The 26,777-nt window shown below is 43.1% G+C and overlaps 1 protein-coding gene across 1 annotated transcript in view; it reads right to left on the reverse strand.

Annotated features, from left to right (window-relative positions):
• Positions 1-16,398, reverse strand: part of ssh2b (slingshot protein phosphatase 2b) — a gene marked incomplete at its 5' end in the record, with an annotated part of 41,834 nt that extends 25,436 nt beyond the window's left edge. The window contains 2 exons of the mRNA XM_080749203.1: positions 7,111-7,154; positions 16,336-16,398. Of these exons, the coding sequence (XP_080605329.1) occupies positions 7,111-7,154; positions 16,336-16,398 (107 nt within the window). The remainder of the gene's footprint in view (positions 1-7,110; positions 7,155-16,335) is intronic.
• Positions 16,399-26,777: the final 10,379 nt, after the last annotated feature.

Raw genomic sequence — 26,777 nt, forward strand, 5'->3', positions numbered from 1 at the left:
ATTTTGATTATCGCGATAATATCGTAAATCGCGATTTATTTTCTAACAATAATCGTGATATGAAATTTTCATATCGTCCCATCCCTACTCCCCACTACCCTGCCACAGCTACTGTAGTACACCTACAGTACCTACATAGGATAACGCCAGTGAGATTCTTAATCACAAAGCTCTTTTGGCGTCAACAATTCTCTCAGCAGATTAAACATAATATTTTTAACTGAAACTACGTTAGGTAAAACTTTACCAAAATAAAGTAATACAAATATACAGAAAATGTCTGTATACATGCATTGAGGAGGCATTGGTGAACATTTCCATTGAGACTGGCATGTCTACATGAATGCGAGTCAATTGCCTTCATAAAAGGGATATTTGTTTTACATACACTGTATAACTAACTTCTTAAATCTTGCTCGTGAAAAAATTACCCACATTATATATAAAAAGAAAAAAAAACATTTAAAATTAAAGGAAAATATAAAACTATAATATTTTATGCTCTGTAAAAAACAAACATAACTACCTATAACTACATGTGTGCAATTTACATTCCGTGTTAAATTAGAGTGAGATCAACCTAAAGACAAAAAGGAAAAGCCTATAACAATCTCATCCCATTAGTGGTTGCCTGTCTGAATTTAAACCATATCTTACACTGTATTGTCCATGTCTGATTACAGTCTCACAAGGGCTGGAACGTCCAGTACAAATCACATGGGATCACTTTAACCCAATATTTAAACACGGCATGTGTTACTTCAGCCGTGGTGGCCACAGTACATTAGTGAGACTGATGTCCTCTTTTCAGTGAAGCCTGACGCATTGCGAGTTTGTACACTGGCTACAGTATGTCTGCCGCGTGACACCATTGAAAGACAAAGCAAATGAAATGACAGGTTTAAGAAAATGAACCCATATTAAATCTGGTTTGTTTGCAATGTTTGATTACAGTCTCAGTGTTTAGCCCCGTTTAGGTCCATAGAAAACAGGCAGTTTTGATCAAACGCTCAACATGGGAAAAGAAGCCGAGATATATAAATTTTTCTGCAGCCAGGATGAATACAATTCAATGGACGGCCGGATGTCGGCGGAAGTGTATTTTGCAAGGCATCATGGGAAACTGAGGGGGGGGGGGGGGGGGACGTCTTAGGCACTCCACAGGGAGTGCTGGTTTTTGTCTCTTGTTTTATGTTTTGTTTTGTTTAATCTTTATAACATACTGTCTTCTATTATTCTATTACGATTTGAAAATGCAGACACTTTTTAGAATGACTTGTTTTATGTTTTGTTTTTTTGTACATCTGCCAAAAATGTAATAAAGACATTTGTAAAAAATAAAAATAAAAGGGAGTGGCAATGTCAAAACAAAATCTTAAAACCGGGTCCTTGTAATATCCACACTTCTAAGTTCCAACTGGTTTAGCACAAAGTTCTTGGCCTGTTGTCCTCTATTCATCCATTATGCATTTGCTTTTATTTCTCAATGGCTTCATTCATTCTTGAAAGGGAAAAGTGAAATCAACCAGCAGTAAATCTCTCAACAAGCTGCAACATGAAGCTGACCACTGTGGGAGAGATGGACTGACAGTCCTCAGTGGAAGTGAGAAATGTGCTCTGATGTTCTCAAAGTGCCCACGTCATTGGCCAGAATATTTATCATGTCAAATATACCTTTAACTCATTGTCTCACACACAGAAACTGTCACACACACACACACACACTCACTTGACTTCACGGAACATAGCTATCTACAAGCTCACGTGTCACTTTGCAACACATTGTGAGCATGTACCGTAGATCGACAATATTTTACTTATATGACATGCCTAGAATAGGGATGCTGGGGTTCATTTGGTTAAACAGTAAATAAAGGAAATGATGTCTAAACACAGTACATAAAGTGATGCTGTCCTGTGCTTTATTAAAAATAAAGTTACTTTACTTTGACTTTTAATTTGGTTCAGCACCAGTTGTATCAAGAACTGTGGGGACGCGCATATCCCATCTCTTTTAATACTTACAGAGAAGCCTACAGTTATGCTGTTATGGCACAATCAGTACAGTAGGATAACTCTGAAGTTTGCGGTCAATATTTGAGAAAGCATTCTTATAAACAAATGGTCACTGTTGAATGGACTGTTGAATGGTAAGCCATTCATATTGGAAAAGACACTCAGGAAAGGATGCCATATTGGCCCTTACACAGCAAAAGTGTGATAGCTTACAAATCTAACGAGTCAAGACCAAATATCAGTTTGGAAATGGATAAATAATAAACACTGAGGATTTGACTGTGTACACAGTTTACATTATGTAACTACTGTAACTGTAAAGCCCAGTCCACAATCTCCACATCAATGATTCGCAATGCGACAAAACCATTACAGAGGTCTGGATTACCACATTGCAGGCTGCAGCCGTCACAAGTGATTCAGCTTGTCCAATCGCAAACCGAAACTGTCCTGTTACAAACCACGGTTTTAGGATTCTGTTGCAAGTAGTCGTAAGTTGCAAGTCGTTGCGTTGCAATCATTGGGGGGAAGGCACTTAGGTAACGGAAAGAGTAGTCTTGAAAAAAGCTACTTTTCTAGCTTGTTTCTTATTTAAGTAATATATTAGTCAAGTAACTACTTTACTGGAGTAGGACATTTTAGCATTTTTTGCACCTGCTTTTCATATTGCTCTACAATCATAAATCTTGCATATACTGTTCTCCTCTAAACACATCACAAATAGGAATTGAAAGAAATGCCCAAAATTTCTAATCAAGAGGACAAAGTACTCACATTTCCACGTTATTTATTGGCAAACACCAATAACACTCCAACTGTTATCCTCTAATCTCACATAATATTAGAGATTGGATTGTAGATACATAAGAGTCGTAGTTTCACAGTGCTAAGCAATTTCTTACTAACGTATAGCGAGTTTTTGCATTGACAGGGTGTGCTGTAATTCTGCATACGCTTTACATATACAGGGGTTGACACTATGGTCTCAGAGGCACTTGCCCATCGGGCAAGTACAGGTCATGTTCTACTTGCCCGAAGGTAATGCCCACTTGCCCGAAAAGTAAATCGTCCTTTATAAAATGATAGGTACGATTTTAATTACCGCTCAATTTAACACTTATTTCTTTACTTTCTGGGCCTGTGCGATAAAATGTCATACCTCAATACCTCCAAATCCAAATACCAAATACTTTAGCTATGATTGAATATGTCTATGGGTTCACACTTGTTATTTTTTATTTTTAAATGTAGCAACAGTAAAAACAGCACATTATAGGTAAATAGTGCTCTTATTTTACATTCCACAGACCAGAAGACACAGCGCACTGGCCACGTTCAGGTGTTTAGACAGATATCTCATGTTTATAGACATTTGTGTCCCCTCTCAAATGAGCACTTGCCCTGTCGGGCAACCTGAAAGCCAACTTCACCTGCCCTGACGTTTTATCTACCTGCCGGGGGCAGGTGGGCAAGCCTTAGTGTCAATGCCTGATATATACAAGATTTATTATGTGGTGACATTTCTTCACCCAAACATTGTTATATGAAGCTGTAATGATATACTCAAACTAAAGCATTAGCAAGATCCAGGTTTGATTATTTCTATACTTGGTCATGACTCGTACAGCTTCCCTAGGATCATGCAGCTTGTGTCACACAAGCTTGTTCCAGAGTTGTGTGTCATCATAGTCATTCACAGTAAACAAACCTGTTCCCCAGAATTATATGATTACAGCGTGGTTACAGTTTATATCCATTAACCCATTTACTGTAGTCCCGAGGCCGATTCTAAAAACGAGAGAGTCCGAGTGCAGCGCTGCGAGCTTGTAGTAGATCTGCTAATTTTTTTCTGCTAAAAGTCATGAAAATGTGTGCAAATCTTTGAATATATGTATTTTCAAAGCGAACGTTTGTAACTCAAATCTCTGCTTCTGGGGGGTCCCTGGAACTAAATATTTTGAGATGGGGGTCCGTGGCCAAATAAATATCATTTTGGGGGTCCTTCACATGGAAAAGTTTGAGAACCACTGACATAGTAGTCTCTCAAGAACAGACTAACTGAGCTCCAGTTAAGTGAAAAGGACCTTTTCTTTGACGATGGCCGGCCAGATTGCTGACATAGAAACACAGGTTTTTCAAAAAATCTTAGAAGGATTCAAAAGACACGGGTCAAAATTCTAATTTTCACGATTTTTCTAAAATAGCAGATCTACAAGCTCGCAGCGCGGCACTCGGTGCCGCGCTGTGAGCTTGTATATCTGCTATTATGTATTCAATAGTTAAAGCATAAAATAATGATACACAATACTGTGTACCCGTTCTAAATGGGTTTAATTACTGTATACTACTATACAAATACTAATGAGACACAGAGGTAGCATCCTGTTTGAAAGGTAAAACAAGATATAGGATAGGTGGCACCAGGTTTAAAAGGGTTAAAGGCCGCACACATTAACATCTTCAGTGTTGATTTCACTCTGATAGTGTAACTGTAACCAAATGGGCCTGTTCCATTTGATTACACTTGTTACCCAATATAAATATCATAAAAAATGACTGGATCATGACTTTGCCAAACAGTCGTTATTGGTCATGCCTGTAGTCCTCCTGTCCATGACCCGTGTGGGTGACTGACTACAGGTGACAGCAGCAGCATGTGTGTCAGTCAGTGATCCTGACTTGAAATGACACCAAACTACAGCTCTCCAAGAACGACGGCACAGCTGAATCACCTGGAGCCATGTGTCTGCCTGTCTGCTTCGCAACACCTCGCCCACATGCGTACACACACACACACACGTACACACACACGTACACACACACACACACACACACACACACACACACACACACACACACACACACACACACACACACACACACACACACACACACACACACACACACACACACACACACACACACACACACACACACACACACACACACTATACGTACATTCCATACGTACCCCAGGCCGTACATGTGAAACTACATTCTTTGCAACTGAATGCCCATCGCAAAATGTGCTGACAACTACACCATAAAATCCGGAGTGTGCGTTTAACTCTGAAAGTGCAAAAACCCGTCAGTGTCCATTTTTTCACTGGCGAGAGTAAATCGACACTCCAGAGTCCAGACTTTGTGTGGCAAACTGACCTTCTTTAATATTCATCCTTCATAAACTGGAAGAGTATACAAAATAAAATCTAAACCTTCCCATTAGGGAAATACAATAACATAACAATAACGTATTCACTCCCTATCAATGTAAATTCAAAAGTCATTGCTCACAATAAAATGGTGTTAATTTATCCAGTTGCACCTCAAAGAATGCACAAAATGTAACCTAACACATCACATATACACTAACACAGGCAAAATGTATTGCCCATGCTTGTGTATAAAATGTGTGGACTCTGGGGAGTGTTAATCGAGGCGTGACTGTGAAGTGGTGAACCCTCTCTGACGGTGTAGTGATCTCCCCCGGACAGGAACATTTGTTCCGTGAACACATGAAAAGAGTTATTTTAAAAATTGTTTTATTTTATAATGACCTGAGAAAATGACACTGAACAATGAGAGACAAGACCCTGGACATACAGTGACAAGCTTGATTTATACTTGTGCACCAGTGCAGTGTCACAATCCGGAAACAGCTGATCTACAAGCCCGCATTGCGATGCGTTGTGACCTTGTGTAATGCATTTTCGTCTATTTACAGGGTGTGACACGGCACGCAACCAAATATAAATCATAAGGGACACAGGAGCCCAGTGCAGAACAATCATTTCGAATAAACGTAAATCAAGATGAAATCCAATTCACTTCTCATTCCCGTGTGCACACACACACAGCTCCACTGTTTGAATATGGATTTCACTCCCAGCTGCACAAATACAGAAAGCTCTCTCAGTTCGATAGCAAACAGCTCCAATGGCCAGACAGACACCGCTCTAAACCAGGGCGTTGCCAGCAAATCCCTGACCCACGATCAGCAGTGCAATAACTCCCCTGACCCAATTATCAAATCACTGACACAAACAGGGTTGTGCTGCTCTCCAGTGGACAGCCGGAAGCACTGCAGGTTTGTCACACTGTACACAATACACTCCCTACATTCAAGGGTTAGGCAGGCATTCGGGATGAGGTTGTCCAGGGCCAAATAAAACAATGGGAGTGCAGGATGACTGCAGCGTTAGAGTTAAAGACTGGATTCACGCGTATCTAGAACAAATAAACACAATGTGCAGCAGCAGCAGGAAACTGTTATTTGATAGCCCGATGATGAGCCGGCACTCGGTTTGCAACTGTGGCTGACTGGAAACAGGACGAACCTGATTTTCAGCACACACAGCCAGCTCCCACAGCCCCTAGGCCTTCACAATGGCCACGGCGATGGCCCTTTGTACCGTCAACGCAAGCGCTGTGCGGGCGCCACACATCGATACCCGGGTGGGTGTCATGTGACGGGATGTCACGACTAACCACTGGCATTTGCCATGTCAAAATGTATGTTTCCTTCCTTTTTTCTTTTTTGTTAACAGTTTGGGGTAGGGATGGGACGATATGAACATTTCATATCGCGATGATTGTGAAAAGAAATTGCGATTTACGATATTATCGCGATAATCAATATCCATTAGCCTGGGGGGGGGGGGGGGGGATATTTGCCAAAAAATAGCGGATCTACAAGCTCACAACACGCTGTGAGCTTGTAGATGGGCTATTTTTTGGCAAAGACATTTGATAAGAGTGAAAAAAAAGTATCAAGTACCTTTTACCAATTATAGAGGGTTTAAGTGGTACCGGATATGCAGCTCGGCAAATAAAAGGTGAATTGATCCCAGTGCACGACGGAGGACGATATCACGATAAATAAAATCTCCACAATACGATTATCGTTTGTGTTTTTTTATCACGATAATTAAACGATAATATCGCTTATCGTCACATCCCTAGTTGACAGAGGTATTTTGAAATGGTCAGAGCTCTGTGTTGACGGTCAGAAAGAGTGATCAATAGTGATGTCACAGACGAACACCTGTTCAGCAGTGATGTCACAGTGATGTCACAGTGAGGGACAACTCTTACCTCCTTGGATGGGATCGGCGGTCATCGTCCCCACTGCCGGACTCCTGGGGAGAGCAAGGGAGAGAGAGAAACACCAATCAGAGAGAAACACTTTACAAAATATATATTATAATATAGGAGCATAAAATATACAGCAAGGGCGAGCTCCCATAGTGTCCACGACCGCAGACGCGTCCTCCCCCCACACCCCCTTGCCCCCACCGTTGTGCTCAAACTCAATGGGAAAAACACGCACGCAGCATCTCACCAGTGTCACACCGTCTTCCCATGAGGACGCTAGGACAGGAGGACGGAGCGGTTAGCATCACCAGCGTCGCTCCGTCCTCCCGTGAACGTTAGTTTTACTGAGGTTAGGGTTAAGGTTAGGTTTAGGTGGTATGTCCTCCCGTACGGGATGTTAAACTGGGAGTCGGGGACTTAGCCAGTACGCCACTGTGTACAAGTCCATGGAGTGTAGCGTCTCATCCGCGGAGAGGCCGCGTCTAATCCGCGTTCCGTCCGCGGAGAAGACACGTCTAATCCCGTCCGCGGAGACTAATCTGCGGGCGGACACGTCTGCAGTGTGCGGTCGACGACACTCTGGAAGCTCACCCTTCCTCAAAATATAACCAACCCCAGTATTGATGGTTGCAGGGGAAAGCTACACAGAAATAAAGACACTTTATTTGCAGTGGATGCTCAGCCATCATGATGGGTATTGGTAAACGCAATGCTATTACATACACCACTGGCATAAGGCCTAGCATCCTAGCACAAAATACAGTATATAGGGTTTAAGTCTTCAACTTCTCACCAAGCACACAAAATGTGCCCATAACCTGAACATGTTTCCCTCGACCAAGCGCATGAATTAAAGCAAAATAAAATCTCACAGCTGAAATATTCACAGTCCCAATGTGTGATTTCTGAAACACTATGAAAGGAACCCCCAGACCGGCAACGTTAAATCAACAATTAACTGAATAATGTGTAAAAATATATTTTAGTAATATTGTTCCTGCAGTAACCTGCTTTAACCTTTGGCTTTCGTATGAAATATCAGATTAAGATTTTATGGAATATGGGTGTGAACATATTGCTAGTTTGACAACTTCAAATACTGTAGTCTAATGAATGGTTTCGTTTTAGAAAGGGGAAGTCCAGAAGGAAGCCACACAGTAAAACCCTCTGTGCACATTTTACTTTAAGAGTGTACAAATGTAACCAAATGGACCCGTTAGGGATCACTTTGGTTACATTTGTAGTTTCAAGAGGTCTTTAGTTTCAAGAGGTAAATGAACACTCACAATTTTACAGCACAATGACAGGATTTGACTTTAGTTGGAAGATAATGCGAACACAACTCCTTTCTTTTAACTTAATTTAATAGTTTCTTACCGGGTGAAAGGTTCACGTGATGCCAGCACAGACAAGAATGTCCTTACGGCAATGTTATTCAGTTGGCATGGGCAGCATATATGTACAATAATTGTACACATTTTGGCACAAAAGCCAGCAAATGCTAAGGAAGGCTTTAGTGCTGGAACGCGTATATTTACATGTATGCTGCTGCTGCCCGTGCCAACTAAATCAAAGTGCCTTAAAGGACATTTCTGCGTGGGTTGGCATTCTCTTTGATTGAGGATTCTACCGTAGGCCACATGTTTTAAATGTATTATTTATCTGACGTGGATGTTACAATCACATGATTGGAAGAACCAGATGCATTTAGCTCAAGTTCTAGTTTTCAACACCTGTCCACAGGAGGTTTTTCTAAAATAGAATAACACTAGTCTAAACCCCAATCAAGTTCAAAAACTGAATACATATATATATACACTAGTAATAATTATTATCATAAAAATCAGACCCAATACATTAACTTGTGAAACAAAAAGTATATATAATCATTCATATAATCATTCATATAACCGGTCAGAAACTATTCATGTGAACACTCATTTGATTTCAACAAATTAGATAAAGGGGTTCTTGTTGTGAGTTTGGAACCTGGTCTTACAGCAAAATAATCATCCCATCAAAACAAAACAAGTCTACACACAGACAGAGACACATGCAGGTATACGTGCACAGACTGCACACCGAGGTGGAAGCAAGCAGATCTCTACTAACTACAGAGCACAGTGCACCGAGGCCCATTTAGACCGGGAACGCAAATCTGTGTCACTCATGAAAATGTGTGCAAATTGACCCGATTCTATAAATGTCTTCTAAATTAGTGGTTCTCAAACCTTTTCATGTCAAGGACCCCCAAAATTACATGTATTTGGACCCAGTCTCAAAATATGTTATTCCATCGCGTTAATTTTCTGTAATTAATTAATCGCAATTAATCAGTTAAAGTCCCAGCCTTAAAAAATATATATATTTCAAGATTTGCACACATTTTCACGTTTTTTGTAAGAAATAGCAGATCTGCAAGCTCGCAGCGCGGCACCGAGTGCCACGCTGTAGATCTGCTATTTTTCAATAGCTAAAGCAAAGGTCTTAAACAGGTGGGTGCGGGATCCCTAGGGGGTCCTCAGAGTTACTACAGGGGGTCCTCCAAATCTTTGTGTGGTAGAAACTTTCTCCTTTTCTAAATTATTTTCTATATTTAGTGTCAAAAAGAAAATCGCAGATCTACAAGCTCGCAGCGCGAGGCGTGATCGGCCATTTTCGGCAAAAATGTTTGGTGTAGAGGGGGGAAAGAGCAGACCAGTACAGAGTTAAGGTCATGTTTATTAAGTATTGATGGTTCAAGTGGTTCAATATCTGATAACACAAACTGACATGAATCCAAAATACACTGATGATCGTGCTGTCTAACAATGAAACTATATGGAATCTATGAAAAGGTTGTGGGGGTCCCTGCTTCATCTCTCTCTCCACTAAGGGGTCCTTGCCCTGAAAACGTTGAAGACCCCTGAACTAAAGTATAAAATAATAGCAGGTCTAAATGGGCCAGAGCAGAGGGCACCAGTGGAAGAGGAGGGCCACAAAGAGAAGAGCAACACAACTTAGTGCACTCACTCTCTCCAGGAAAATGACCTCAGTCTGTTTTTAAGGTGTGGCCGTTCAGAGAAAAATATATTCACACATGCACACACACACACACACACACACACACACACAAACAAAACAAAAAAGGGGGAGAGGGAGGGAATGTGCAAGAGGAGACAGACAGAGAGAACAAGATATGACCGCATTTCAGGAAACTGCAAAATAAAGGCCTCTCTCAGATTCACACGTCGCAGGCAGTAAAATCTTGAGCGTTGATTTCTCAGAGAGTGTACAAAATGTAACCACACATTCGTAACGTTTGTACACTCTCTGAGTTACAAATGGATAAGCAAACACTGAGGATTTACTGTGTAGGGTTACTGGCAGATTGTTTAGAGAACTACTACTTTTAGTGGGTGTGCTGTAAATTGGCATGATTTAACGGTTTCTTTCTTCTTCTTTTTTTTTTTTTTTACCAAACCAATCACCTGCCCTACAGAAAGGAAGCTTGCGGGCTGAAAGGCTGATCGTGATGAAGCAATGATGTTGAGCTGTCTGACACGATGCCATGTTTCGTTCTGTTCAGACATGGGCTCTTGTTTTGCATCGGTAGGCCTACAAACAGCGGGCTGGGTCAGTGAATATTTGTGTATTCCATCCTCAATAGAAGTCTACCTTAAAACGTGGTACTAGTAGGCTACGATCCCCATCGTGCTACTGTAGCTCAGATAGTATTAGGCGTAGCCGAGAAGAGCCAGTGATTCTTCGGGTGGACAGATTTTTGCATTGCATGCAAAATATCTGAAAGGGCTTTTTACAAACTTTATGGAAATAATATGAGGGTTCATGGAACTGGCAAGGGAACGGCAGCATCCTGCAGGCCAGCCTGAGGTGTGGAGATTAGTCAGCCCTGCACTTGTTGTAGTCACAAGTTCTCCAGAATATGAAGGAACATCAGGTTAAGACTAGCCAAGATTCTCCCCTTCAGGCCAAAACTCTCTCTCTCACTGTGTGTGTGTGTGTGTGTGTGTGTGTGTGTGTGTGTGTGTGTGTGTGTGTGTGTGTGTGTGTGTGTGTGTGTGTGTGTGTGTGTGTGTGTGTGTGTGTGTGTTTTTAACCATTTAAACCGTAGGCTTTATATATTAAATGTGTAGACTGGTGACCCCTAGGGATCTATACCAGGGCCCCTACAAGCTCACAATGCATTGCAAGCTTGTAGATCGGCTATTTTCACTGCAAGTTATCCCCCAGAATAGGGACACTTGATTGACTGATTGATTACTTTATTAGTCCGAAATGGGCCCCTGCTGACCTAGCGGTTCAGGGCGCATACGAGCTCTGAAGCAGCCTGACGAGAGCGTTGCAGGTTCGAATCCCAATTCCGACGATCTTTGCTGTGTGTCTCACCCTGTTTCCTTTCTCTCTCTCCACTGTGTAGTACTATCACCAAAAGCAGAAAACCCCCCTCCAAAAAGTCCTATTTGTTCCCATTGGGGGACTGCCCATAAGTCCGACATCTCATTAGTCCTACATTGGTTAGGGTTAGGGTTAGGTTTTAGGGTTAGCTTTAGGCATAGTAGCATTCACCACGTTAACATTCACCTAGTCTAACCTAACGCAGACATTCTAAGCGGCCCGGCAGATCTCACCGGGTCCTCCGGCGTCTCGAAATGACACGGAGGGGGACATGACTCCTGCTACTGTCCGTTTTGAGTAAATGAGGAAGTGATTCGCGGTGGAAAACGAGTGATAAATCATAGCAATTTTATAATTATAATGGATATGCCTAAACAAAACAGTTCACATGAACAATACTGATGTAATATAAGATATCTGAACGGCTACATTTATTTTATATACAATTAAAATGTCATGAACCAGGACAGTTATAGTTATTTTTCTTCCGATTGCCAAAATAAGCCTGGCTTTCCGAGGCTAACATTCACCAGGTTAGCATTCACCAGTGTCTGCAGGTTAACATTCACCAGGTTAGCATTCTTCCATCCTGGAGTTCAAGTGGCTAAAGAAGGGCCTTCTTGTCAAGCTGACAGTCACACATACCAGTGTTGTTAGACAGGTTCAGCACAAGGTAAACTAATCAGCCAGAGCAGACATCACATGAGACACCTCACGAGAGAGACCTCAACCATACATCATGACATTACACAACACCACCACCCAGGAAAACATTTGGCCTGTGTACTTGTGTACTGTAATGTTCATAATCATGTGGCGTAACTAGTAACCGGTAAAGCCTTAAGTTCACTTCCAAGAAAGCCGCCCACTACCCCCAAGAATCCCATCCTGCCGCTCTGCCTGCCCTCCGTCGTCTCTCCATCGCTAATAAGCATCTGTCAAATGCGCGGCTGTAAGGTCAAGCGCAAAATAGTCACCAAGAAAGAAACAAACTGGTGGAACCCGTTTGGCTCTAAGAATGCCGCGACATGTCAATGACAGGATGCCATCCATGAAGATGATAACACACAACATGTTGTGACATATTGGACTTGGACAGGGGCGGAAAGTGACTAAGTGAATGTACTCAAGTACCGTACTTAAGTACAATTGAGGTATTTTCTTTACTTTTGAGGTATTTTTTTACTTTCTTCAGTATTTACAATTTTCAGTACTTTTACTTCTTCCCCAGGACATCTCTGAGGAAAACGTTGTACTCCACTACAATTATATAAAACTTTACTTAACTTTAGTCACTTACTAACTTTTAATATACTGTATACAGTGTTTTGGCCATATGAGCAATGCATCGCTATGTGGCACATTGTGAGATTGTAGATCAGCTATTTTCAGACATTCTGCACAATGATTCCTTTTACTTTTGGTACTAAGTATATTCCGATGCCGATACTTTTGCACTTTTACTCAAGTACATTTTGAATACAGGACTTCTGCTTATAACAGAAGATAGGCTGGCTTCAGGTCGGTCCATATCGTTTCGTACACGGCACTTTGGTCCTCGTTAACAAGAAGCGATAAACTATGCTGTCAGAGTGACCTATAAAAAGACAGACAGACAGACAGACAGACAGACAGACAGACATTCAACGTCACACATGGGACAACTAACAGGAAGTGGAAGAAGTTGTGTGGGGGGAAACACACACACACACACACACACACACACACACACACACACACACACACACACACACACACACACACACACACACACACACACACACACACACACACACACACACACACACACACACACACACACACACACACAGTGTCTGTTCATTATTTTCACTGCCCTGGGGTGTTTCTGTTGTAGAACATGGACAAAGTCACAACAGGACTGCCACCTGCGCCTGTTTTGCATTCACACACACACACCACAGACACACCTCCCAGTCCCCTCCATTTCAGAGAGAGACCGATTCAGTTCAAAGATAAAAAGGTACAGATGTCGACATCTCTCTCTCTCACACACACGCACGCACAGTCGCACACACACAGTTTAGTACCGGTACATAAGTTGTTTACATACCAACGAAAGACAACAATACCTACAATAACGCAAGGAAGGACCAGCAGACACCCGCATTCAGTCACAAGGTGCTTATTACTAGTGGAGGAGCAGGAAATGTTTCTTGGCAGCATCTTTACTGTACAGAACTTTTAGCCACACTAGAAGCCTGTTTAGGTTATGAAAACACATGCCTTCAGGTCAGTGCTTGCAACAACATAGCCATTGAATTAGGGGTGGGCGATATGGAAAAATACAATATCACGATATTTTCCCAAGCTGTATCACGATACACGATTTTATCACGATTCTTTTTCACGTTGGTTTTTATGGTTATTTTTCAAGTTACTTGACAAAAACACCACTCTCTGGGTTCCTTTTGGGAGGTCTAAATTGAACTTTACAAGTATGTAACTCTGACGGTATACAAATGAAACCTTACTGTCAGAGTTAAGTGGAGACCTTGACATTTTAAAGTTTCAGAACTGCTGATTTAGACCAAAATGCACTTTTTTAAATTGAATTCTGCAATGTATTAACGATTAAACAGGACTTTTTTAACACTTTGTTAGCCTGGCCGTACTTGCCCGTACTTGTCCGGACCACCCAGTGCGCCAGCACGTACATTCTCGGACTTTTGATATAAATGATAATTATCCAAAAAAAAATGATCGGCCGTTCTTCTCTGTGTCTTTTTGGAGCCATCTGAAACGGTTAACATCCTCTCTCAATCATTTTCTGGACGTGGGTGTGCTACTCGTAGCATCCAGCAGGCCGCGCCGTTCACTTACTAACTAGCTGGATGGTTGGCTCTGGAGCCCCTCCTCCACTCCACGGTGTTGAAAATCAACAAGAAGTAGAAACAACATGGCTGGATTACAAGCGTTTATGTTTCTGATCGCGGTCTCAATCACGCTCGGGCGCTGCTTCCCTATCGCTCCTTTCCCTGCTTCGCCGCACGGAAACGAATGGAAGAGGTCTCCCCGCCGCGTCCTCAAAGTAAGAACGTCGGCCTCTCCAGGATGAATATACACGCTGTACCGAGCACTCCATTACGTGTTGTTATCATGTGGGCTTTGTTTTTTTAAAACATGTTTGTAAATAAATAGCTTATTTCTTCGGCAGTACCTCTGTTCAGGGGGTTCTGCCGCGGCTACCAAAGTTAAAAGGCTCCCTCAATTGTATCACGATATATACGATATCTCTGAAAAGGCATTGTATCGTCTCCACGATAATTATCACCATATCACCCACCCCTACATTGAATTGATTTACATTATAATAACCATTATGATCGCGCTGTGCATACAAATACCAAGTGTTTCTCACTCTTGGAGAGGGTGCATTTCCAATTCAGCTCTTCGTGCCCAGGGTATAAATATGCACGTTATATGTAAAGGATGGGAGCATGGGACGATATGAAAATGTCATATCACGAATATTGTGACCAAAGAAATAGCGATTTACAATATTATCGCGATAATCAAAATATCCCCAACATACATTATCAAAAATAGCCTAAAAAAGATTGTATCAAGTAGGCCTACGTATGTTTTACCAAATAGAGGGTTTAAATGGGGCGCCCACTGGCCTATTGGTCCAGGCGCATACCACAAGCCAGGCATGGATGCCTGGCTTGTCGCTTGTTCGATTCCCGATCCGGACGACCTTTGCCGCGTGTCTCTCCCCATCTCTCCCCATTTCCTGTCAGTCTACTGTCCTATCCAATAAAGGTATTAAAAAAAGCCGAATAAAGGGTTTAAATGGTACTGGATATGCAGCTCAGCAAATAAAAGGTGACTTGATCCCAGTGCATGACAGAGGACGATATCACGATAAAGTAAATCTCAGACTCCACAGTGCGATTATCGTGAGTGTTTTTTTATCACGACAAACGATAATATCTCTTATCGTCCCATCCCTCTGACCATCTGTGCATACAAATACCAAGTGTTTCTCACTCTCTTGGAGAGGGTGCATTTCCAGTTCAACCTCCTCGTGCGCCGGGTATAAAATATGCACAGTATGTGTCATATGAAGATCATACCACAATAAAAAAAATAACCCCCTGACCACCTTGAGGATATGAATACTAGTGACAAGTGTCTATTGTCCTCCCCAGCAGGAAGACAGACAGACAGACATAACAACGGACTGGTTACAATGTAGCTGAACTTTGGACCATATTACATACATCAGTGGGTCTCAAATGGGGGTCCAGGGACCCTCATGGTTCCTTGAGGAGGTTTCTAAATGTCCCCTAAAAAAAGGTGTGTAACACTGAGTGTACAAATGGAACCAAATGGACCCTATACCGGTCAGTCACTCAAGAGTGTAGGCCTACAAATGGAACCAAATGGACCCTATACTAGTCTGTAACTCATAGAGTGTACACAATGGTACCACTGAGAATACGGGGGTCCTTGAAATATAAAAAAGGAATTGAGAAGCACTGATATACGTGTTTTAACAGTTGCAACTGTCAAAAAAAACTCAAAAACGAACACGCATGCGCAAAGAGTACAAAGGCAAAAGAAAGGCAACAGCTTTATGACAGCAAAGCGAAAACAGCGGAAATCAAACCCCCCAAAAAAGCCCGTCCGTCCGTCCGTCCGTCTGTCCGTCCGTCCGTCGAAGAGACAGACGGACGGACGGACTGGGGCCCTACACCACCCGGGGCTGAAGGGTGGGGGTTGACGCCGGTTGACGTTGACTTGAATGTCGGCTATTATTATGATAGGCGCTTCTTTGCTTACCGAGACGCAGGGGCTGGAGCTGGTGCTGGGGGTCGGCGAACGCTGCACGGTAACCAGCGCCATTCATTCAGCGGCCGGGAAACCACGACGGGTACCTGAGAGAAAGCGACGACCAAGAGACGGACATAATGGTTTGTGTTTTAGGAAGCCCCGGCGGCGCGGGTTGGAACGCTTCTTCTCTCCGTCAAAAAAAACTGTCTACTCTCTCTCTGCCTCTCTCTCTCTCTCTCTCTCTCCTCCCCGGCTGGTTCCGCTCTCTCTCTCTCTGCCGAGCCGTCTGCGCGTGCGCAACGGTGCCCTCGCTGTCAGTTCCCATTAACCGTGTGTGTGCCGGAGACAAGGGGCAAAGACTGTAGCCCAGCTTAGCTAGACTAATATCTGTCATTGCCGGGCAGCAGATAGGGTGACGGGTCTAGGGCTGCTCAGGCTCAGCTCTGTACATTTTTCTCAGCACCCAAGTCGTGAGGAACCAACCAGAGAATCCCATTCCACAGACACATGCCTCCTCTATTTGAATGACTGCATCAAACCTGAGGTCGACTCGGGCAAATAATGCGGCATGGTCATGCTGGACCCGTATTGACACCGTAGATCACTCTATTCTGATTGACAAAAGCTATCGGTCTTGACAGCACAGCAGTGAGATTGATGCAGTCTTACTTGGTGGGGAGAGAACAGATAGTGGAGGTGAGCGGAACCCTGTCCCCCCCTTCCCCCCCCAGTAAACTGTGCAGTTCCACAAGGAAGCATACTAGGGCCTCTATTGCACAGTCAAATACTCTGGTCATTTTTCTCTGACAGTGTATAGATGTATCATGTAGCCAAAATTACCAAATGGAACGAGGATCCCTTTGGTTATACAGGTATTTGTACACAGTCACTAGCCTGACACTCAGCCTGAATTGACATTTCGTTTCACTCCATTATTCAGTCTGAACTCACTTCCACCGAAGGCGATTGCAGGGATGGGCGTTGCCAAAAAAAAAGGCAGTCTTCAGCGATTGGTTCACTGTGGCTGGCTAGTGGCTAGCCTGTTGCTTGCTAGTGCTACTTGCTAACCAAAGAAACAGTCAGAATAGGAGTAAGTAATACGAACTAGTTATCAAACACAACATAACATGCCTGCTACTGGTGTTTCATAGCGAGATCGATACGATCGCATTTTACCGCATTTTATCGCGATGCGCGGTACGGTACGGCGGCGGCGCTGGTGTACTTGGAAACACACATGAGTTCTGGGAAACCCCCACCCACGCTGATCACAAGACGCTGATTCACGACGCTGATTCGCCGATCGGATTTTCAACCGAGGCAGGCCTCTTCTTATGAGAGCGATGCTAGACCTGAATCGCCAAAACAAAAAATTTAAAGGGGTGTGGCTAGCGATTCAGGGTCTGGAACTAGGCTATATAGATGTATCATGTAGCCAAAATTACCAAATGGAACGAGGATCCCTTTGGTTATACAGGTATTTGTACACAGTCACAGTCTGAGGACTGCAAATGGATACATACAACACTGAGGATTTTGCAGTGTACTGTTAGTTCTGACCCTTTGGACCCAATTACTAGGAGTGACAGTATTTGCATAATGTTTTATGACAATCCCAGCAGTCTGTCAGTCTGTCACTTTGGCAATGAATGTTCACTTTAAAGTCTGTCTGTCCATTTAAGAAAAGCGTTGCCCAGCCATTTTCTATGGTCAGTTTGAGGATCTAGGATTAATTACTGGGACTGTCTGGGAGTCATTGATTGAAGTGGGTGTAGTATCGATGATGATGGGAGAAAGTCAGAGGATATTCAGTGAGACCTGTGGTGTCACATGCCTGTCTGAACCTGCACTTGCACTGTCTGCTACTGTACACACATTCTCTGCCTGTAGGCAAAGATCAGATATGGGGCAACCTCACCCACCTGCATGCACTCAGATGTGATTGTGAACTGTGCAATAATACGCTTCATCATCTTTACACACACTCACACATGCTGGCACACACACACACACACACACACACACACACACACACGCACACACACACAAGCGCAACCTCAAAGGAAATGAGCCCTGGGCCTTTTGGGTTTTCCTTTTAGAATTATTTTTGTTTGAATCTGTGCCACTGTGCCCTTTTTTGCAAACTGTTAATAAAGTATTCAATCAACACACACACACACACACACACACACACACACACACACACACACACACACACACACACACACACACACACACACACACACACTCTATTAATCAATCAATCATCCTAAGTATCCAACTATTTATGGAACCAGTTGCATTCTAATTTCCGCCCATGTTCTACATCTGTCCATCTCTACATCAAGAGTGCTGCATCCGATTAGAGATGAGATGAAGATTGTGAGAGACAGGAGAGATAATGGTGTTTGATTGTATGGGCAGTTCAACAGTAGTGGCTTTAATCACAGGTGAGTCACCATGGCTCTCCCATCTCATCTGAGAGAATGGCCTTTAGCAGGTTTAGCACAATACTTGAATGAACTTGGTGTGGCAATGAGCAACAGAGACCAGTGGAAGCAGCTTGTGTCGCAGATCTCGAGGACACTCGAATGATGATTATGAGCACAATAGATGTGTGTGTTCTCAATTAGATTTAGTGCTCTTGAAATCACTCTACATTTCACCCCTAAATGTCAGCTCTTGGCAAATGAAGTGATTCAAATTCTGATTGCAGGTTTAAGACAGTACAATCTGACAAACTACTTGGAAAAGCAACGTCATGGCAAACGATCAAGATGTGAGATCGGCAGCCGTTTCTTTACTTGTGTTGTTGGACATGGCCTTTGGCCTGATTTTAATAGCATTTAAAGCTCCATTGCACAATACAATGCCACCACCTACTGATACACAATTGGAACTATGATAACAAGCTGTAACAAGACAGATCTCCCCCTGATTCCCCAGACCCTGTCTATCAAGAACCTTCATACCGCTGCAACGCGTTGTGAGATTGGAGGTCTGCTATGCACCCAAAATACTTGCGACAGTATTATGATCATGCCCTGTGTGTTATCATTTAAAGAGAAGACTGAGGGTTTTTCTTCCAAAAGATAGTAACAGAGACAAACTTTGAAATTATACAAATTGTCTACAAAAGGTGGTATCTTCATGATTCATGTTGCTTGGCCTGCTGTTGTTTTTTAGGTATCAATGAGCATTGTTGCACATTCTAGTGGCCATCCTGTTGAATGATGTCACTTTAACAGCAGGAAGTGGAAACAGGCTATGGCTGTCGTTTGTTCTCCTTTCACCAGTGTGTGTGTTCTCTATATAATTAACTTTCTTTCTTGAACCGTTTTTATTTCAAACCCTATACTTTGGTGTAATGAATTACCCAGGGGTCTTTATTTTCCCTGTAAACAAAATCTCTTCTGCAAGAATAGCAGATCTACAAGCTCACAAGGCATTGTGTTGCGAGGCGTTGTGAGCTTGTAGATCCGCTATCTTCATGTTTGCCTATTTTCTACAAATGTTCGTCTATTATGTGCTAGGGTTCATGTAGTAAAAGCTGTCCTTCCTTTTCCATCCACCTCTCTCCTGCATAACATCTTCAGTTTCTTTCGGTTCATTTCCTTACAGATGTCCTTCTCTCCTTTTTTTTCTTTTTTTTTCTTAACATTTTTATCCCATGATTTTGTAACCCATTTTTCACCCAGTGCCAATTGCCTAGGCTGTAATCCTGGGCACTGCTCTCCCTCTGTCAACCTAGGGAGAGCCCCAAACTGAGCTCATGCTTCCTTCAGTGCATGAGGAGTGTGTAGGCCACTTCTTATCACCTGACAGGGGTTGGACATAGCGTGTGGAAGGAACATGTTATTCCAACTAGTTCCATTCCCCTCCATCAGGCGCCCCGGCTGGCCAGGGGGAGGCATTATAGAGACCTGGATTACTGCATGTTTTTGTGAGGGTACCTACCCTAGGGGACACAGGGGAGAACATGCAAACTCCACACAGAAAGGCCCTTTCACCAACCCCACCTAAGGTGTGGGCACTGATGACGCGGCGGAGAGAACACACCGTCCTTCTCTCCTTTGATTCACTTTCTCTCTTGCCCGGCCTGGGCGAGGAGTCTGAGGACACCTGCATTGTCCTCCACTATTAGATGTGAAATGAAGACGGTCAGGTAATCGCACACCTTCCTCTTGTCTCCCTGCCGGATTGCCTGTTACAGCCTCTTCTCTATCATTACAATCTTCTTTCTATTGGTCTCCCACTTGTTTGCCGATCGCTTTCTCAACCACACTCCTTTCGTTTGCCGGTCCCTTTCTCAGCCATGTTCCTCTTATTTGCAGATCTCTTTCTCAGCCGCACTCCTCTTGTTTGCCGGTATCTTTCTCAGCCATGTTCCTCTTGTTTGCCGATCTCTTTCTCAGCCATGCTACTCTTGTTTGCTGGTATCTTTCTCAGCCATGTTCCTCTTGTTTGCCGATCTCTTTCTCAGCCATGCTACTCTTGTTTGCTGGTATCTTTCTCGCCTACGTTCCTCTCTCTGAACGCTGACACTTGCCATGCAGAAGGGCAGTGATCTAATTTTTCTCATTGTTGTCATCACCTGCATCTTTTGGCATTCTGTTTCTAGCCCCATGTAGCCTGTTAGGTCAGTTTTACAGCATGGAATTCTCTTTCTTAATTCCTCCTCCACTGCTTTTGTCTTCTAGAGTCTCATTCCTCCCCCCACCAATGCTGAGATTGTTCTCTCTTTGCACCACTCTGTCAAGTTGTTGACCTCCTGTAGGCCCTCTTGTCGTTCGTTGTTGATGATCAGGGGGCCTATCACTGTCATTTTGTCGTCAAACCAAGTTGGAGCTTTGCATGAAAACGCAGTCATGGCTGTACAGAGAGTAGAGAGTGCAAGACACCGGGTTCCGTCGACCCGACAGGCAGTCCAGGATCCAGCTTACTGCTGCAGGCTGAGGTTGAGTCCTAGGGCTGTCACAATTATTACATAATCGTCTAATCGTGAATATTTGACATAATCGTGATTATTTTTCATAATCGTCATAATCGTTTCCATGTAAAACATAGTGGAAATAGCAGATCTACAAGCTCACAACGCGTCGCATCGCGACGCGTTGTGAGCTTGTAGATCGGCTATTTCCACTATCAATGTTCTTTTTTAAGTATAAAGTTGTCAAATATGTCAGTAATTTTGTATACTTTGTATATTTAGGTTATGTGTCATATCTACCATGTGCAACTTCAAAGCCTAAAAGCCAAACAGTCTGTTTGACAATTACGTTTCTGTTTGAAACAGAAACGTAATTGTCAACGACAAAAACACAATTATTTGAGAGAAAATTAATCGCCATGTAAAATGCCATAATCGTGACAGCCCTATTGAGTCCCTATTGGACCCTGAGCTTGGTGTCGAGTGGAGGGGACTATGGTATGAATGCTGAGCTGTTAGTCTATAAACAGTATTCCTCTTCTCCAAGTGGGTGAAAGCAGTGTAGTGCAGTGTTGTGGTAATGGCAAGCATATTGGTGAGGGGGGGCATTAACATTCTGCAGATTAGGTCCTTAACATGCTTCTCAAAATATTTACCCCCTACATGAGTGGTAAATGGTGCATTTATATACTGTAGCACCTTTATCCAAGGCGCTTTACAGAGATTCACCCATTCACATACACATTCATACACCGATGGCCATGCAAGGCACCAACTTGCTCACCGGGAGCAACTTGGGGTTCAGAGTCTTGCTCAAGGACTCCTCGACACTAACTCTGGGGGAGCCCAGGATCAAACACTTCGGGAACCCTCTGTGTTCTAATGACGGTTTCTCTACCCCTCAACCACTGCCAAGTGAGGGCAACAGCTAGGGCATAACTTACTCTGGCACCATCTGATGATCATTTGACCTCAAACTTGGTTTGCGTGTCACAGATGATGATCCAGTTCTGAGGATTCAGTCAGACAAGTGTTTGTTGAGAAACAAAAAAACACAAATGTCCGAATTCGTCTGTATTTTTAGCATTCTCAATGCATGTTACCTTGCTTTTTCCTGTCACCAGAACAAATTAATGGTGGAAATGTAAAGCAGCAGGGAATGGGAGAGGTTAAATAATTTAGAAATGTTTGTGTTTAAGTGGTTATGTGTTTCAATGGTTGAGGCATTGTTGTGCTTCCAGCCTAGCTACTCTTGCCAGAAGGAAGAGTGTCTGGATTGTGTGCTCTGTTTGGATGTGTGATTTTCCCTGCATTTTTTTACGCTCAGTGATCATAAAGCCTCTTTTATATCTCTCTGTCCTTGAGCTCTGCAATGGGGGGGAGAGCACTGTCATGTGCTCCATCTAGTCTGAGAGGCGTGATGAGCACTGGTATTTTTATTTATTTTTAAAGCAATCTCGGGACTGCTCCCCTCTTATATTTGTTCACTGTTGAATGTGAACCCTAGTCCCTATCAGACACGCTCAAGTGACTTTCTGATGCTCAAAGTTCCATTTGCTTACAGAGCTATAGGTGGCAGCAGACCATCAACAAGTACAGAGAGCTCACTGCCAGCCTGCAGGTGCATATAGATCACTAAACACATACACATTTGTACGACTACTAGAGGTTCGCGGCCCTTCGGGCCGCTCACATCTAGAGTCCACGCCCGCTGTTTTTTTTTTTTTTAATTTAAAAAAAAAGTTAAAGCTATACTGTGTAAGTTCAACTAGTGGTCAGTAGCGGTATTGCTTTTTTCGGCCGTTTTTCGGCCGGAGTCGTCGCGGACCACCGCCGCGGACCACCGGAGCGGCGCCGCAAACCACCGCGACCGATAGTAATCCGTGGAGGGGTAGAACGCATGGTAGAACGTAATTTTCTGGCCAGGATTTGTGGATTAAGAGGTTAAAATCCTTCACCATGGTAAACACTGTAGCCAAGCGGAGGCGCTTCCTGGAGACCAGAGCAGATAAGCTGTGATTGGCCGGTAGTGTACCATGTGTGCATGATCGGCGATGTGATTGGGCAACGTATACACAACGTATACAGATGATGCAGATTACGTAATTTTGGCGCGAAATCCGGTCCACGGCCAGGATCATAGAAAACATATAAAGAGAAGGCTTCAGAAGCTGAAAATAACGGAGTGGGTGTTGTAAAACTTTAGCGATTTAACAGTTAGGACAATTTTAAGATTTGTTTTATAAAAAAAGTTACATGGTGTTTTTGTAAAAAAAAAATGAAAAAAAAAAGTTTTTTGAATTAAAAAAAGTTTTGGCCTAATTGTGTTATTATTGTTACTATAATAGGCCTGCCAATGTTTTATTTTCATTATTTCAATGTTTTTTAGCAACACACACACACACACACACACACACACACACACACACACACACACACACACACACACACACACACACACAGACACACACACACACACACACACACAGACAGACAGACAGACAGACAGACAGACAGTATCTTGCTGTGAACTCTAAAGGTGAGTGGCCCGAACTCTAGAGGTGAGTGGCCCGAAGGGTCGCGAACTTCTTGTAAGATACAGGCTCTCGGCTAGCTAGGCCAGTAACAGTGGATTCTAGTTTGTTAATTCCAGAAGAAAAGCTTGGTTGCTGGTTGATCCAGTGTGACTTTTGTACTGTATAAAGTTACAAGCAGAGTGAGGAAATCTAACAGAGTACATCACACATGCAGCGCCTGTGCTTTTACTGGAGTAAATTGATTTATTATTATTACCTTTTTGTGCTGTACCTGGGCTTGAGGATGCCATTGTGGAGAAGAAAAATAGGTGTTGATGCCTTTCTGTTGTTGTTGGAAATGAGTGGAGTTGTTGGCACATCCCCCTCCCTGTGCCTGGGGGAGTGTTGGAATGTTGCTGCAGGCCCCATAGCCTGGGGGGATGGGTGTGGGAGCCAATGAAGGGCGGTCACCATGGCGACGGGGGGCGAATTGGGCTGGCTTGGCTTCAAGCATGTCCGTTTTGTGGAGGCTTCATGTCCGTGCTTGAAGTGGGCGTGGCCTCTAAGCCACTTGTAAATATAAGATACTTACCGCAACATTTTAGGATGGCTTTTCTTATAAATGCAGTCTTTGATGAGTTTTTTTTGCCATTTATAACCCTAAACCTTAACCTGACTCCGCCAGATGGTGGCAGCAGTGCGTACCGCCCTACTTTACCATCTGAACCTGCTCAGGGAGAGTTGATATCACTCGTAAAGTCTCGTTATAGGGCCCGTGGCTTCATTCCTAAATTGTAGAGGCCCACCAGCACTGTAAAACAAGAACATTTTCCCAGAGTATAATTTGGACGGATTCCTTGGTCCCTGTTGTCTCATTCTGAAGGGATCAAAGAAATGCAATTTTATTGTATTTTTTACCTTGCACGTCTGGTTACATTTGCTAATGTGAAATAAGGTTGAGTAATTCGTTTTACTCAGAGCACACACCTGACAAAAGAATATTGATGATGATAGTTAGATAAAATCATTTAAAAGCGATGCATATTTATGTGACTTTGTCCGACCGAAAGTACATTATGTCAGGAGCTGTAGTCGGCCATTGGTTCTTTTAATATTTTCTAACGTGGCCCCCTTTGAAACAGGTTTGGGCATCCCTGTGTGTGTTACACACACACACACACTCAGGAATTAGAAGAGAGCGACTATAATTATCAACAAGTTGTCAGTAAATGATTGCTCAGCGGTGTGCGTGTGCTTTCCCCTGTGCACCAGGAGACCAACAGAGAGCTGACCAACCAGCAGAATGCCAACGCAGAGCAGGTCCAGCAGCCTCCTGCAGAGATGTTTGATTTCAAGATCAAGTTTGCAGAGACCAAAGCTTACGCCAAGGTAAGGGCTGAGACCAAAGCTTACGCCAAGGTTAGGGCTGAGACCAAAGCTTACGCCAAGGTTGCTAGTATCGGACTGGGCGCTGATGGGAATTTGATCCAATGACAATAAAACGACTGATGGCACCTTCCAGAACTTGGTACCAAGCCATATGGGAAAGAAATTGAATTTTATCCAATTCATTTGCGTACTAGAATGAAATGGTATGGTATGGTATGGTATGGTATGGTATGGGTTTATTGCTTAGTCCCCAAAGGGAAACATGTTTTGCCACCAGAGCGAATACAAATACACAAAATCAATGACAACATATAACAAACATACAAATACACAACAAATAACAATAACAGACTTTACAAGTTACATGTCACCCTCCCAAAAACCAAGCTAGCGATGTACGTTAACGTTAAGGAATCTAACAGCAGCAGGAACAAAGGATTTCTTCATTCGCTCTGGCTATAGTGATATCCAAAGTATCCTGAGGGAGGCCAATCACTGAGCCAGCCTTTTTAATCAATTTATTGATTCGGTTTTTATCATCGGCCGTGATGCTGCCCCCCCAGCAGAGCACAGCATAAAAGAGGACACTAGCAAGGATACCTTGGTAGAATACATGAAGGAGTGGCCTACTGATCTCAAAAGATCTGAGCTTTCTCAAGTGGAAAAGTCTAGACTGAGCTTTCTTGAACACAGAATCTGTGTTCATCTTCCAGTCCAGCTTCCTGTCCAAGTGGACACCAAGATACTTATAGGACTGTACTATTTCTACCTCCTGCCCTTTGATGATGACAGGTGAGATAGGCACCTTCTTTTTACAAAAGTTAACAACAAGCTCTTTGGTCTTTTCTACATTGAGCAGTAGAAAGTTATCATCGCACCAGCGAACAAATAGATCGATTTCCTTTTTATAGGCCCGATCGTCATCCTTGTTGATGAGACCAATTAGAACAGTGTCATCAGAGAATTTCTGCATGTGACACTTTGCCTCACTTTGCCTACAATCTGCGGTATAAAGGACAAATAAAAAAGGAGCTAAAACAGTTCCCTGAGGGGCTCCAGTTTTTGTCCAGATGACATCTGATACTGCATCATCTAGTTTAACAAACTGAGGTCGAGGCACTAGATACTTCATGCACCAGGTAATGGTTCAATTATGCAGTTTATACTGCCTCAATTTATTAGCTAGGATATGTGGCTGTATAGTGTTGAAGGCACTAGAAAAATCAAAAAACATGACCCTAACAGAACTGGCAGTTGATTGAAGGTGAGTGTACATGTGATGTAACATAACAATCAGTGCATCATCAACACCTACCCGCTTCCTGTATGCAAATTGCAAGGGGTCTAAATAAGGAGCCACCTGCTCTCTAAGGTGGCCCAACACAACCCTTTCAAAACACTTCATGATGTGGCATGTTATAGCAATAGGTCTCATGTTAGTAAGGCTATTACGTACATTGTTCTTTTTAGGAATAGGAACAAGACATGATGTTAACCACATAGCAGGAAGAGCAGGTAAAGAGAGTGAAAGAGAGAACAGAGAATGAAAGACCTGGCACAACTGATCAGCACAGACCTTAAGGTAATGCATGCACCAGGGTTTCCTACTGCACTTT

The sequence above is a fragment of the Nannobrachium achirus genome, assembly GCF_963921795.1.
Source record: "Nannobrachium achirus genome assembly, chromosome: 19".
In the NCBI taxonomy this organism is placed as follows: domain Eukaryota; kingdom Metazoa; phylum Chordata; class Actinopteri; order Myctophiformes; family Myctophidae; genus Nannobrachium; species Nannobrachium achirus.